The sequence below is a fragment of the Danio aesculapii genome, chromosome 13 (genome assembly GCF_903798145.1).
Source record: "Danio aesculapii chromosome 13, fDanAes4.1, whole genome shotgun sequence".
In the NCBI taxonomy this organism is placed as follows: domain Eukaryota; kingdom Metazoa; phylum Chordata; class Actinopteri; order Cypriniformes; family Danionidae; genus Danio; species Danio aesculapii.
Window position 1 is genome coordinate 5,019,416 of NC_079447.1, and position 15,106 is coordinate 5,034,521.

General features: G+C 35.8%; 1 protein-coding gene across 1 annotated transcript in view; it reads left to right on the plus strand.

The window, feature by feature from the left end:
- Positions 1 to 15,106, plus strand: part of itga9 (integrin, alpha 9) — a 234,721-nt gene that overhangs the window by 203,416 nt on the left and 16,199 nt on the right. The window contains exons 24-26 of the mRNA XM_056470391.1: positions 9,405 to 9,530; positions 10,135 to 10,254; positions 12,174 to 12,269. Of these exons, the coding sequence (XP_056326366.1) occupies positions 9,405 to 9,530; positions 10,135 to 10,254; positions 12,174 to 12,269 (342 nt within the window). The remainder of the gene's footprint in view (positions 1 to 9,404; positions 9,531 to 10,134; positions 10,255 to 12,173; positions 12,270 to 15,106) is intronic.

Genomic DNA, 15,106 nt, shown 5'->3' on the forward strand with positions numbered 1-15,106 from the left:
TTAAATATTACTGTTCATATTTAAATTAAATATTATTGGTAATATTTAAATGTATTTATTATATTTTATTTAAATATTATTGTTCATATTTCAATTAAATATTATTGGTAATATTTAAATGTATTTATTGTATTTTATTTGAATATTACTGTTCATATTTAAATTGAATATTAACAGTAATATTTAAATGTATTTATTGTATTTTATTTGAATATTATTGTTCATATTTAAATTAAATATTAACAGTAAAATTTAAATGTATTTATTATATTTTATTTAAATATTATAGTTCATATTTCAATTAAATATTATTGGTAATATTTAAATGTATTTATTATATTTTATTTAAATATTATTGTTCATATTTAAATTAAATATTAACAGTAATATTTAAATGTATTTATTATATTTTATTTAAATATTATTTTTCATATTTAAATTAAATATTAACAGTAATATTTAAATGCATTTATTCTTTTTTATTTAAATAGTATTGTTCATATTTAAATTAAATATTAACATTAATATTTTATTTTATTAATTGTTTAAATATTAGTGTTTATATTTATATTGAATAATAATAGTAATATTGAATTTAATTTAAATATTACTGTTAATATTTCAGAGTTAAATAAAAGGCTGAATATTGGAGATATATTTAGTTTAGAGCAAACTGTAAAATTACAATATTAATATTTTTAGTAGTCTTTGTTATTTCAGACCTTTTTTAGTACGTTATGAAACATGTTTGTGTCAAAAATCATGTTATAGACTACTCAAACTTACAGTTTCTGTATTTGTGAGTTAAAATTGAGCACAGATTGCACTGTAGCTGTATTGCATTGATATTATGGTGCATTGATTTACATGCTACAATATTTTTCAATTAGTTATGACCCTTCCAGAATGATGCAGGATTTATTAGGCTAAAATTGAGGATTAAATAATAGTTTTTACATTATCAGGCAAAAAAAAATCATGTGGTTAGTGGAAAAATTTATGCTGCGTTGTTGCATTACCTTTCCACTAATTAAATGGCACAATTATGCCTTATATTCCCTATAAATATTGTTTCTGCTTAAGGTAGCGATATGAGGTTTACCTTTATTTTTCAGCTAAATATACAGAGCTTTATCTATATTGTATCTATAGAAATGTGAGGATTATGTTGACTTCTCATAAACTGCAGTGGTGGGCCGAGAGGGCTTAACACATCAACATCCCCAGGCTTATAGTTAATTCACAGGTGAGAGACAGGTTTACTAGCAGAGCCGAAGCTAGACTCACAATGAGCTTCTTATCGAAAGCTGAAATTCAAGACCACCATGTTGATTTAACCCTAGGGTGTCGGCTGGGTTTTGAAAAGTCTTAAAATGTCTTCAATTTCAAAAACAAAATGTTGGGTCTTATAAAGTCCTAGGTCTTGTTGTAGGTCTTAAAGGAGTCATTTTTTTTCTTCACTCTTCTTTACTCTTTTTTTATGTATTATGTGTTCACATTTTTCATTGTGAAAAAACAAACACTATATCAGTACAAATATTTAAAAATATTATTAAATTATATTAATATTATTATTATTAATTTAATATTATTATTAAATATTTTTATAAACCCACGCCAACACGGTGAGAACATGCAAACTCCACACAGAAATGCCAACTGGCCCAGCCGGGACTCGAACCAGCGACCTTTTTGCTGTGAGGCCGCAGTGCTAACCACTGAGCCACCATGCCACCTAATTTAAAACATATTGCTAAGAAATAAATAAGTTAGAAAATATTATTTGATGTGGCAAGTTACAATCTTTTCCACTGGCCCAACCAAACTAGTATCAGTCTGAAATTTTACTCATAATGGTCAATAAAAGTCTTAAATCAGACTTAGTGAAACCTGTAGAAAGCCTGTTTACAGCGACCATATTGCTTTAGTTTAGGTCAAGGATCAACCTGTTTACTGTGAACTGGTAGACCGGGAGGTTTGTATCCCACCCTGGACGTCCCATATGGAATCACTTACGCTGGGATTAGATGACTTGCACGGAAGGGTGGAATGGGACACTTGGGGAAAGACTTCTGTTCACCCTGACTAACCTGCAGCACAGTGGCAGAGCCGGGGAAGCCCACGTTCCCACACCCACAACACAAACACTGGGCCTAATTAAAACTGCACACATGGAGGAATTCCACTGGAAGCACATGGGGCATTTTTACACAAACAGCTTGAGCCCATCCCTCCACGCTCCAGAGATGTCTTGGCTTAGAGAGAGTTATGAGACATCAGCTTTGATTGAGAAATCGCCTTACTGTCAGCTGCCTTCCACAGTCACAAAAATGGGTATGAAAATGCGCATGGATTTTTGTTGCTTTCATAACTTGAATTATAGCATTATCATAGGCTTTATCGTGTAGTCAAAGCAGGTTTGGGTTGTTTTTTGCAGCCTGTGAGTGGCATACTTAATTATATCAGCCTGCACGTTATTAAACTACAATTACTATACTATTGTGGATGGTAAACTTACATACACTGTATAAAAATGTGTTTTAATTTTGGATGCAGCATTGTTATAGGCTTCATCTTTGCTAGGCTTCAATTTTGCTACAATAGCAATATTATTGTAGATGGTAAACATAAATGTATATAGACTTTTGTTGCTTTCATAAGTTGAATTATAGACTCAGTGCATTGTCGTAGGCTTCATCATGCAGTCAAAGCATGTTTTGGTTGTTTTTTTGCAACCAGTGAGTGACACACTTAATAATGGCAGCTGGGACATTATTAAAACTACAATTACAATAATATTGTAGATGGTAAACATGGGTAAAAAATGCATTTAAATTGTTGTTACTTTCATTACTTGAATTATAGGCTCAATGCATTGTCGTAGGCTTCGTCTTGCAGTCAATGCATGTTTTAGTTGTTTTTCAAAATCAGCTGGCTCGATATTAAAACTACCATTGCAGTACTATTGTAGATGGTAAACATGGGTGTAAATGTGTTTTGATTGTTGTTGCTTTCATTATAGCATTGTCGTGGGCTTCAACATGCAGTTAAAGCATGTTTTTGGTTGTTTTTTGCTACTAGTGAGTGACTTACCCAATGTCCGATGGTACATTATTAAAGCTGCAGTTACAATACTACTGTAGATGGTAAACATGGGTATAAAATACGTTTGAATTATTGTTGCTTTTATAACTTGAAGTATGGGCTCAATGCGTTGTCGTAGGCTTCATCATGCAGTCAAAGCATGTTTTGGTTGTTTTTTTGCAACCAGTGAGTGACACACTTAATAATGTCAGCTGGGACATTATTAAAACTACAATTACAATAATATTGTAGATGGTAAACATGGGTATAAACATGCGTTTAAATTGTTGTTGCTTTCATAACTTGAATTATAGGCTTATTACTGCATTGTTGTAGGCTTCATCATGCAGTCAAAGCATGTTTTTTAGTTGTTGTTTTTGATTTTTGCAAACAGTGAGTGACACACTTAATTATATCAGCTGAAGCATTATTAAAACTACAATTACAATAATATTGTAGATGGTAAACATGGGTAAAAAATGCATTTAAATTGTTGTTACTTTCATAACTTGAATTATAGGCTCAATGCATTGTCGTAGGCTTCGTCTTGCAGTCAAAGCAAGTTTTAGTTGTAGATTTGGTAGTTGTTTACCATTGTAGATGGTAAACATGGGTGTAAATGTGTTTTGATTGTTGTTGCTTTCATTATAGCATTGTCGTAGGCTTCAACATGCAGTTAAAGCATGTTTTTGGTTGTTTTTGCTACTAGTAAGTGACTTACCCAATGTCCGATGGTACATTATTAAAGCTACAGTTACAATACGACTGTAGATGGTAAACATGGGTATAAAATACGTTTGAATTATTGTTGCTTTTATAACTTGAAGTATGGGCTCAATGCATTGTCGTAGGCTTCATCATGCAGTCAAAGCATGTTTCTGGGTGTTTTTTTAGCAACCAGTGAGTGATTTACTCAAAATCAGCAGGCACATTATTAAAACTACAATTGCAATATTATTGTAGATGGTAAACAGTGACTGACATACTCAATGATATCAGCTGACATGTTATTAAAACCACAAATACAATAATAATGTAGATGGTAAACACCAGTGTTTAAATATTTCTGTAATTTTGTTGCTTTCGTAACTTGAATTATAGGCTCAATGCATTGTCGTAGGCTTCATCTTAGAGGCAATACATGTTTTTGGTTGTTTTTTTTGCAACCAGTGAGTGACATACTGAATAACATCTGCTGGATTATTATTAAAACTACAATTGCCATAATATTTCAATTAGTAAACAGGGGTATATATGTAATATATGTTATATATGTCCAAAATATGTTTGGATTTTTGTTGCTTTCATAACTTGAGTTAATGGCTCAATGCATTGCCGTAGGTTTCATTAAGACATGCTCAATAATCTCAGCTGGAATGTTATATAAAAAAAACTACAATTGCAAAATTATTGTAGATGGTAAACATGGGTATAATAATAGGTTAGGATTTTTGCTGCTTTCATAACTTGAATTGGGCTCAATGGATTGTCGTAGGCTTCATCTTGCAGTCAAAGCATGTTTTTGGTTGTTGTTTGTTTTGCAACCAGTGAGTTACACACTTTATATACTTATTATAACAGATGAAATGTTTTTAAAACTACAATTTCAATAATATTGTAGATGGCACAAATGGGTATAAAAATGAGTTGGATTGTTGTTGCTTTCATAATTTCAGTTATAGCATTGTTGTAGACTTTATCATGCAGTCAAAGCATGGTTTTTTTTGCAAACAGTGAATGATATTCTCAATGATATCCGCTGAGATGTTATGAAAACCACAAATACAATATACTGACATATATACTTTATATATTGACATATATACTTTAACCCTTTATTTTTGTGTGTTAGGTAAATTTAACCAGCATGTAAACCCTTAAGAGTACGTACCTTAATTAACCTTAAGGTTAAGAATTAACCTTAAGAAGACTTCTTAACCTTAATTAATATTAGTGCAACTATATAGACATATTTATTGATATATCATGATTTATCATGAAATGTATCATGAAGAAAACACTATTTAATGTTCTACTAAAAAATGTATGTATTACTTGTGATTTGTAATCATCTGGGACATTTCTGAGTGAAAACTGTTGCTACAACAAGAAGTATAGTTGTTTTAAAAAGCCTGTATCGATTACAATAGGATTCAAGGTCAAATTTACCCCATTAGTTTTCATGCACTTCACCAAAAATCAACAGTCAGTCTTAATTTGGGGTTAATTTGACCCAAACGCCATGACCTTACCAACTAACTCAAGCAAACACTTAAATGCTGAAGTGAATTTTTGTCTAAGATAACATGTGCTCTTGAATTTCTGTGGCTATAATAAACCTCAGCTACTTCTCAAACAGGGGATATCGCTGTTTTCCCGCTCTGTTATTATTGAGGATGCTAACTATAATTGTGTTCATAATTCATAATTAAAACACTGGAGATTCTCCTCACACTAATGCTCTGCCTCATCTGAGGTTTCTCAGTGACACACACTTTGGCTTGTGAATTTAACGTTTGGATGCAAATAGTGGTGCAGTTCATGTTTCTGGCCTGATTTTACAGTCTACTGTTTGGAATAGCGTCTGTGTTGAAAGCACATACATATATTAGCAGCCCAAGCTGAAAGGAAAACATGCTTTGACCTACAGTACATTTTTCCAAACTCCAAAAACATTCCCACTCATACATTTCACAGCAGTTTCCAGCTGAAATAAGCACTAAAACACTCTGTTATGTTCTGTTTCTCAAAGATTATGATTATAGAGGCAGGTTTTTGTTCGTTTCTTTGCATGCTATAATGTAATGGCACATTTTTAAACATCTCATTTTAACATTTAAAGAGATATTCACCCCAAAAAAATGATCATTTGCTGTTTATTTACTCCCCCTCAGGTCATCCAAGTTTAACTGTATAACTGGAGAACCCTGATTTTTCCTAAATTTGTTTTATTTTATTCTAACAATGATATTTTATTAAAATGACATAACACAAACACAGTGTTTCTACTTTGAAGGACTATAATGGTCAAATTGACCACATACAGTTTAGTACAGGCATGGGCAAACTCGATCCTTGAGGGCCGATGTCCCTGCAGAGTTTTGCTCCAACACTAATCAAACACACCTGAACACCCTAATTGGTGTCTTCAAGATCACTAGAAAGCTACAAGCAGGTGTGTTTGATTAGGGTTGGTGCAAAACTATGCAGGGACACCGGCCCTCCAGGATCGAGTTTGCCCATCCCTGCTTTAGTACCTGCTATTTTTTCTCGTTCCTTTGAATATGAAACGTCAGTGGCACAATTACAGGCTATATTTAATAATAATAATTCCTTACATTTTATATAGCACTTCTCTGGACACTCAAAGTGCTTTACACATTTTTGGGGGGGATCTCCTCATCCACCACCAGTGTGCAGCATCCACCTGGATGATGTGACGGCAGCCATATTGCATCAAACCACAAACCACACACCAGCTGATTGGTGGAGAGGAGACAGAGTGATGGAGCCAGTTATGATTTGGGGATGGTTAGGAGGCCATGATGGACAGAAGCCAGTGGGCAAATTTGGCCAGGATGCCGGAGTTAAACCCCTACATCCTGCGATTTGTAACAACCACAGAGAGTCAGGACCTCGGTTTAATGTCTCATCTGAAAGACAGATATAGAGTCCCTATCAATATAGTGGGGCGTTACGACTTACACAGACCACAGGTTGAGCGCCCCCTGCTGGTCTCACTAACACCACTTCCGGCAGCAACCTAGCTTTCCCATGTGGTCTCCTATCCAGGTACTGACCTGGTGTAGCCCTGCTTAGATTCAGTGGGCGACCATGTGAGAGTTGCAGACACATTTGCTGGCATTTTGGGAAAAAAGATCGTATTTTAGGGTAATGACTTCATAAAATATGATGACAGACATTCAAAACTTAAATCTAAAATGTAACATGACAAACATTAACTCCGTGCAGTCTTATATGGTCAGAACGACCTTTTGCCAATCTAGTAGTTAAAGAATTCTGATAGTTCCCATGTATTTTTTAGCTGAAAATACAAGTCAATGGCATCCAGCTCTTTGAAAGTAAAAAAGAAATGCACAGAAAAACTATATTAATACTCTTGGCAGCCAACGATGTGTTTCCAATGATTGGTTTGTGCAAGAAACTAAAGATTATTTATAACATTATTAGCTTTAATCCACAGCCTCTGCAAAGATTATTTTCAAACACAACAAAACTCTCAGTGTCACTTAACGAACTGGACATTTAACCTCCAAAGTGTTGTTATTTACAATTGAAGTCAGAATTATTAGCCCCCCCTTTGAATTTGTTCCTTTTTTAAATATTTCCCAAATGATGTTTAAAAGAGCAAGGAAATTTTCACAGTATGTCTGATAATAGTTTTTCTTCTGGATAAAGTCTTTTGTTTTATTTTGGCTAGAATAAAAGCAGTTTTTAATTTTTCAATAAACATAGGTCAAACTTTAATGTCAAAATGCCCCTTTATTTTTTTGATAGTCTATAGAATAAACCATCATTTTACAATAACTTGGCTAATTACCCTAACCTGCCCAGTTAACCTAAATAACCTAGTTAAGCCTTTAAATGTCACTTTAAGCTGTATAGAAGTGTCCTGAAAAATATCTAGTCAAATATTATGTACTGTCATCATGACAAAGATCAAATAAATCAGTTATTAGAAATGAGTTATTAAAACTATTATGATCAGAAATGTGCTGAAAAAAATCTTTCCTGTAAACAGAAATTGGGGGAAGAACAGAGGGGTTAATAAATCAGACTTCAACTGTATACGACCCTGGACTGCAAAACCATTCATAAGTGTTAATTTTTGGAACCTCACCTGAAAGCTGAATATATAAGCTTTCCTTTGAAGTATGGTCTGTTAGAATAAGACGATATTTATCTGAGATGCATATACTTGAAAATCTGGAATCTAAGGGTTCAAAAAATCTAAATATTGAGAAAATCACCTTTAAAGATGTCCCAATAGAGTTTTTAGCAGTGCGTGTTACTAAACAAATTTTTGTTTACTTTGATATATTTATAGTAGAAAATGTACAAAACATCATCATGGCCTTATAATACACTCAAAAAAAATAATTATATATATATATATATATATATATATATATATTGCTCATTCAAACTACTTAATTAAAATGAGCTGAAACAACACAATTCTTGAGATTTTATTGGGACAACTTTTTCATGTTCAATCCACACAAATTTTTTTAAAAGTGTTAAGTTTACTTAATCAATTTGTGTTGGGACAACATGAATGTATGGTGTGGAACTTTATTTATTTTTTACAGTGTAATTTTAATATTTTATAACCTAATATGCTTAATATTATTACTTAATAACTGTTTGTGCTCAGAGAATTAGGGGTGTTGAATGAAAAACAATATACCTGTAAAGTAAAGTACAAATATTCCTCTGTGACACAAGACTGGTTTTGTGGTACTGGCTCACATATAATAAAACACATGAAAAAATATGCCAGGTTCACTGTCATCTAATTCTTTACAAATTTAACATACATTTAACACCACTGAAAACTATTAGTTTGATAGTGTCACTAAACATGCAGGAAGCAAGGGAATATTGGTCCAAAATGTGGCACATGTGGGATACTTATTTCATTATGCTTTGATACCATAGTGAAATCATCCTGTGAATGAATGAGATTGTTTAGTGGGCTCATAAAATGCTCGGGGCAGCAGACGGAGATCCTCTCTTTGATTTGAGAGGACAGTGTGAGGTCTTCAGTGATGCTGCATATTAAAGTGAAATGTTCCCCGGGGGCAGCAGGACATTAAATCACTCCAGATGGGACGTGCTCTCAGGGAAAGGCTTCTGATCTCCCGCTGGGACAGAGCTTCCTTTCCTTATCTGAATTGCTTCACAGGTCTGAGCTCTCTTTATAAATGATAATGTCTGTGACCACTTCAGTGCACCAACACTTAATGATTACAGCCGGCCTTGAGCATTTAGTAAATGAAGAAAATGGGATTTGAAGGCGGCATGGTGGCTCAGTGGTTAGCACTGTCACCTCACAGCAAGAAGGTCACTGGTTCGAGTCCCGGGTGGATCAATTAGCATTTCTGTATGGAGTTTGCATGTTCTCCCCATGTTGGTGTGGGTTTCCTCCAGGTGCTCCGGTTTCCCCCACAGTCCAAACACATGGTGTATATCACTGTAAAACTTAATAAGTTAACATCATTTCCTTTATGTTATCCCAACACAGATTGATTCTATGGAAGCCAGCATTATTCACCATGTTATATGTTTGTGTGCAGGTGTCAGACGCTCGAGGGAACTGCACATGGCACAGAAACCCCAAACCCTGCACAATCCCGCAGGACAAAGAGAGCATCTTCCACACCATCTTCGCCTTCTTCACCAAATCTGGCAGAAAAGTTCTGGTATGGCATGAAATTGAGCGTAGATAAGAGAAAACAGCACACTTGGCATCACATTTTCATTTAGCAGCCGGAAGTAAGACATGCTTGAATATGTAATGTTCTTTTTGTCAGTGCATTTAAGGAAATTTTCACAGTATTTCAATACAATATTTTTTCTTCTGAAGAAAGTCTTATTTGTTTTAATTTGGCTAGAATAAAAGCAGTTTTTTCCTTTTTTAAACCATTTTAAGGTCAATATTATTAGCCACTTTAAGCTATATTTGCTTTTTCGATTGTCTACAGAACAAACCACTGTTATAAAATAACTTGCCTAATTACCCTAACCTGCTTAGTTAACCTAGTTGAGTCTTTAAATGTCACTTTAAGCTGAATACTAGTGTTTTGAAATGAATCAAGTAAAATATAATGTCCTGTCATCATGGCAAGATAAAAGAAATGAGTTATTAAAACTATTATGTTTAGAAATGTGTTGAAAAAATCTCTCTGGTAAACAAAAATTGGGGGTAAGAATATACAGGATGGCTAATAATTATGTCTTCAACTGTACATTACTGCTGTGTTTTTGTGCTGAAAGTCAATCTGTGGTGGTGTTTTGTGCCTACAGGACTGTGATCGGCCCGGTCGAGCGTGTTTGACTATTTCCTGCAGTCTCGGCTCTCAGGCTAAAGAAGAAGCCACAAGTATAGATGTGCAAATGCTACTGAACACTGAAATACTGCAGAGGGTGAGTAATACATGTTATATAAGTCATATATATAATTCTAATTTACCAAGGCTGTATTAAGTTGTTAAATGTATTTATGAGATTATTTAATTACAGATAAATGTTGTTATTTTAAACCTTCTATAATCAGATGATCATGAAGAAAAAAAATCACAATAAAGTCTTTGCATCAGAGGTATAAATTACATTTTCTAAGATGTGATGTGATCATTTTACTGTTTTAAACATAAACAAAAGACAATTTTTAACATTATCTTTTAGAATAAATACAGCATTAATTATTATTATTTTGATGTTTTAAAAAAACATCTTAACTATCACAAACTTCTGAACAATATAAATTAAAAATGTTGTTTGAAATATACATTTAATAAAACCAAAAATCAATGAAAAACTCAAATTCAGTGCATCCGGAAAGTATTCATAGTGCTTCACTTTTTCCAGTTTTTTGTTACATACCTTACCTTATTCCAAAATGGATTAAAGTCATTTATTTCCTCAACATTCTACACACAATAGCCCATAAAGATAAAAAAGCTGAAAAATTACATGTACATCAGGCTTTGGCATGAAGCTCTAACTTAAGCTCAGGTACATTCTGTTTCCACTGATCATTCTTGAGATGTTTCAGCAGCTTCATTGGAGTTCACCTGTGGTAAAGTCAGTTGATTGGACATGATTTGAAAAGGCATACACCTGTCTCGAGGTTCGAGGGTGCATGTCAAAGCACAAACCAAGCATGAAGACAAAGGAATTGTCTGTAGATTTCAGAGACAGAGTTGTCTCGAAGCACTAGGCTCCAGCGTTCTTCTGTGGAGAGAGGAGAACTTTACAGAAGGACAACCAACTGTGCAGCAATCCACCAATTAGCCCTGTATGGTAAAATGAGCCACTCCCTGCCTGGAATTTGCCAAAAGGCATCTGAAGGACTCTCAGACCATAAGAAACTAAATTCTCTGGTCTGATGAGACTAAAACTAAACTTTTTGGAGTAAATGCTAGGCGTTACATTTGGAGAAAATCAGGCACCACTTATCACCAGGCTAACACCATCCCTACAGTGAAGCAGGAACTGGAAGACTAGCCAGGATAGAGGGAAAGATGAATGCAGCAATGTACAGAGACATCCTGACTGAAAACCTGCTTCAGAGTGCTCTTGACCTCAGACTGGGGCGACGGTTCATCTTCCAGCAGGACAATGCCCCAAAGCACACCACCAAAATATCAATGGAGTGGCTTCACAACAACTTGGTGAATATGCTTGAGTGGCCAAGCCAGAGCCCAGACCTAAATCCTATTGAACATCTCTGGAGAGATCTGAAAATGGATGTACACTGTTGCTTCCCATCCAGCCTGATAGAGCTTGAGAGGTACTGCAAAGAGGAATGGGCAAAAATTCACAAAGACAGGTGTGCCAAGCTTGTGGCATCATATTCAGAAAGACTTGAGGCTGTAATTGCTGCCAAAGGTGCATCAACAAAGTATTGAGCAAAGGCTGTGAATACTGATGTACATGAGATTTTTCAGCTTTTTTATTTTTAATAAATTTGCAACAATTTCAAAAACTCTTTTTTTCACATTGTCATTATGGGGGATTGTGTGGAGAATGTTGAGGAAATAAATGAATTCAATCCATTTTGGAATACGGCTGTAACATAAAAAACTGGAAAAAGTGAAGCACTATGAATACTTTCCGGATGCACTGTATGTAGATACATAAAAATAGTAAAAAGAGCACTGATTTGACATATTTTTAACATACTTTGATGTTAAAAAATATATATTTTGGTACATAAAAATTGTAAAAAGTGCTCTTAAACTGCATTTTTACTAACTGTATGCTTGTTTTTATGTAAACGTGTGTGTGTGTGTGTGTGTGTGTGTGTGTGTGTGTGTGTGTGTGCGTGTATGTTTTTACAGGACAGCTCCTCTGTGATCCAGTTTGTGACTCGAGGTCACGTCCAGCTGGACGACAGGGCCGTGGAGGTCTCAAGCGGACTTCCAGATGATATTTCTGTAAGTTCAGGCATATTTGTACCAATACAGTAAACGGCACTTCAGAAACTTGACACTCCGGTTTTGTTTATCATAATTCAATTCAATTATAAGACTGAAATTGATATTCATTTTTTTTAAAGAAGAGAATTCATTTGAGCTCTTCACTTCATTTGTTATTGACTTGATTGTAAGGCTCCCAGTAGTTGTTGACGGGTAGATAACATATTAATGATGATGATCAGTTACTAATAACAAATTGAGTGACAAAATTTGTCATCAGAATATGTTAGACTACACATCCATGGTGTCATAATCCGGTGGCTCAGTGGTGTCGCCTCACAGCAAGAAGGTCGCTGGTTCGAGTCTCGAATGGGCCAGTGGAGTTTGCATGTTCTTCTCATGTTGGTGTGGTGCTATAGGTGAATTGGATGAACTAAATTGCCCATAGTGTATGAGCGCGTATGAGAATGTGAGTGTGTATGGGTGTTTACCAGTACTGGGTTGCAGCTGGAAGGGCATCCGCTGCGTAAAACATTTGCTGGAATAGTTGTCGGTTCATTCTGCTGTGGCAATCCCTGATAAATAAGGGACTAAGAAAGGAGAATGAATGAATGAATGAGTGTTTTAAAAAGTAATTTACTCTAATTATAAGTACTAGATTTTTTTTTTAATCTGATTACATTATCCAAATTACAGACTATCTGTACCTACTAAATTCAGGCTGTTGATCAGCTTTCAGTTTGTTATTCATTTGCAGGCACGATGCTTTTTTTAAACTCTACAGCTATTGTGTTAATAATATGTAATACAGAAATGTATGAGAATGAGAATGAATGAGTGTTTTAAAAAGTAATTTACTCTAATTATAAGTTCTTGATATTTGTAATCTGATTACATAATCCAAAAATGACACACAATCCATAACTACTAAAACTCTAGCTGTTGATCTGCTTCCAGATTGTCGCTCATTTGCAGGAGCGAGTCTTTTTTTACTCCACAGCTGTGCTTTGACACAGTCATCTCTAACACTGCAGGCCTCCATGTGTGGATTGATTGGAGGAATATGGGACTCTCAGCTGATTGAGTTTCTGACCCACTTTAACCAGTGGCCAATTCCCTAAATATGGTCCTTAAATGAGCCTGTGGCCCCTTCTGCCCTCAGCACTTAAGAAACGCTTGGGTCCCAGAGCTAATCTGTGATGATCTGCACAGGACCGTCCCGTGGGCAAACGCTCATTTACAGATGCCATTGCTCATGCAGAGTACAGGCATTAACAGAGCACGTGTTTCTGTTATGTTTACAGACATCTTAACTAATTGAAAACGACAGATTGGGATTTAACTTTATAGAGTTATTAGTCCTCCTGAATTATTAGCCCCGTTTATTTTTTTTCCCCAATTTCTGTTTAATGAAGAAGATTTCTTCAGCACATTTCTAAACATAATAGTTTTAATAACTCATCTCTAATAACTGATTTATTTTATCATTGCCATGACAGTAAATAATATTTGACTAGATATTCTTCAAGACACTAGTAAACAGCTTAAAGTGACATTTAAAGGCTTAACTAGGTTAATTATGGTAAGGTTAATTCGGTAAGTTAGGGTAATTAGGCAAGTCATTGTATAACGATGGTTTGTTCTATGGACAATCGAAAACAAATATTGCTTAAGGGGGCAATTTTGACCTTAAAATGGTTTTTAAAACTTTCTCCAGAAGAACAAATATTATAGGAAATACTGTGAAAAATATTGCATGGAGGTCGGGGACAGTACCTCTGGACTGGGCAACTGGGGTGGCGCTTGCCATTTTTAAGAAAGGGGACCGGAGGGTGTGCTCCAACTATAGGGGGATCACACTCCTCAGCCTCTCTGGGAAAGTCTATGCCAGGGTACTGGAGAGAAGGATCTGGCTGATGGTTGAACCTAGGATCCGGGAGGAACAATGCGGTTTTCGTCAGGGCCGTGGTACACTGGACCAGCTCTATACCTTCAACAGGGTGCTCGAGAGGGTTCGTGGGAGTATGCCCAACCAGTCCACATGTGTTTTGTGGACTTGGAGATGGCATTCAACCGTGTCCCTTGTGGCATTCTGTGCAGGGTGCTCTGGGAGTATGGGCGCTCAGTTAACGGCCGTCTCGTCCCTCTATGAACAGAATAGGAGTCTGGTTCACATTGCCGGCAATAAGTCAGACTTGTTCCCAGTGCATGTTGGACCCCTTGTCACCAATTCTGTTCATAATTTTTATGGACAGAATTTCAAAGTGCAGCCTTGGGCTGGAGGGGGTCCGATTCGGGGACCACAGGATCTCATCTCTGTTATTCACAGATGATGTTGTTCTGTTGGCTTCATCAAACACGGACCTTCAGCATGCACTGGGGCGGTTTTCTGCCAAGTGTGACGCGGCTGGCATGAGAATCAGCACCTCCAAGTCCAAGGCCATAGTGCTCCACTGGAAAAAGGTGGTCTGCCATCTCCAGGAAAGTTCTTACCCCAGGTGGAGGAGTTCAAGTATTTTGGAGTTTTGTTCACGGGTGATGGAGGGATGGACCGTGAGATTGACAGGCGGATTGGTGTATCGGCAGCAGTAATGCAGTCAAGAAGGAGCTGAGCCAAAAGGCAAACCTCTCGATTTACCGGTCAATCTACTTTCCTACTCTCACCTATGGTCATGAGATTTGGGTCATGACTGAAAGTACAAGATTTCGGATACAATCAGCCAAAATGAGTTTTCTTCGCAGGGTGGCAGGGTGCTCCCTTATAGATTGGGTAAGGAGCTCTGTCACCTAGGAGGAGCTCGGAGTAGAGCCGCTGCTCCTCCACATTGAGAGAAGTCAGCTGAGGTGGCTCGGGC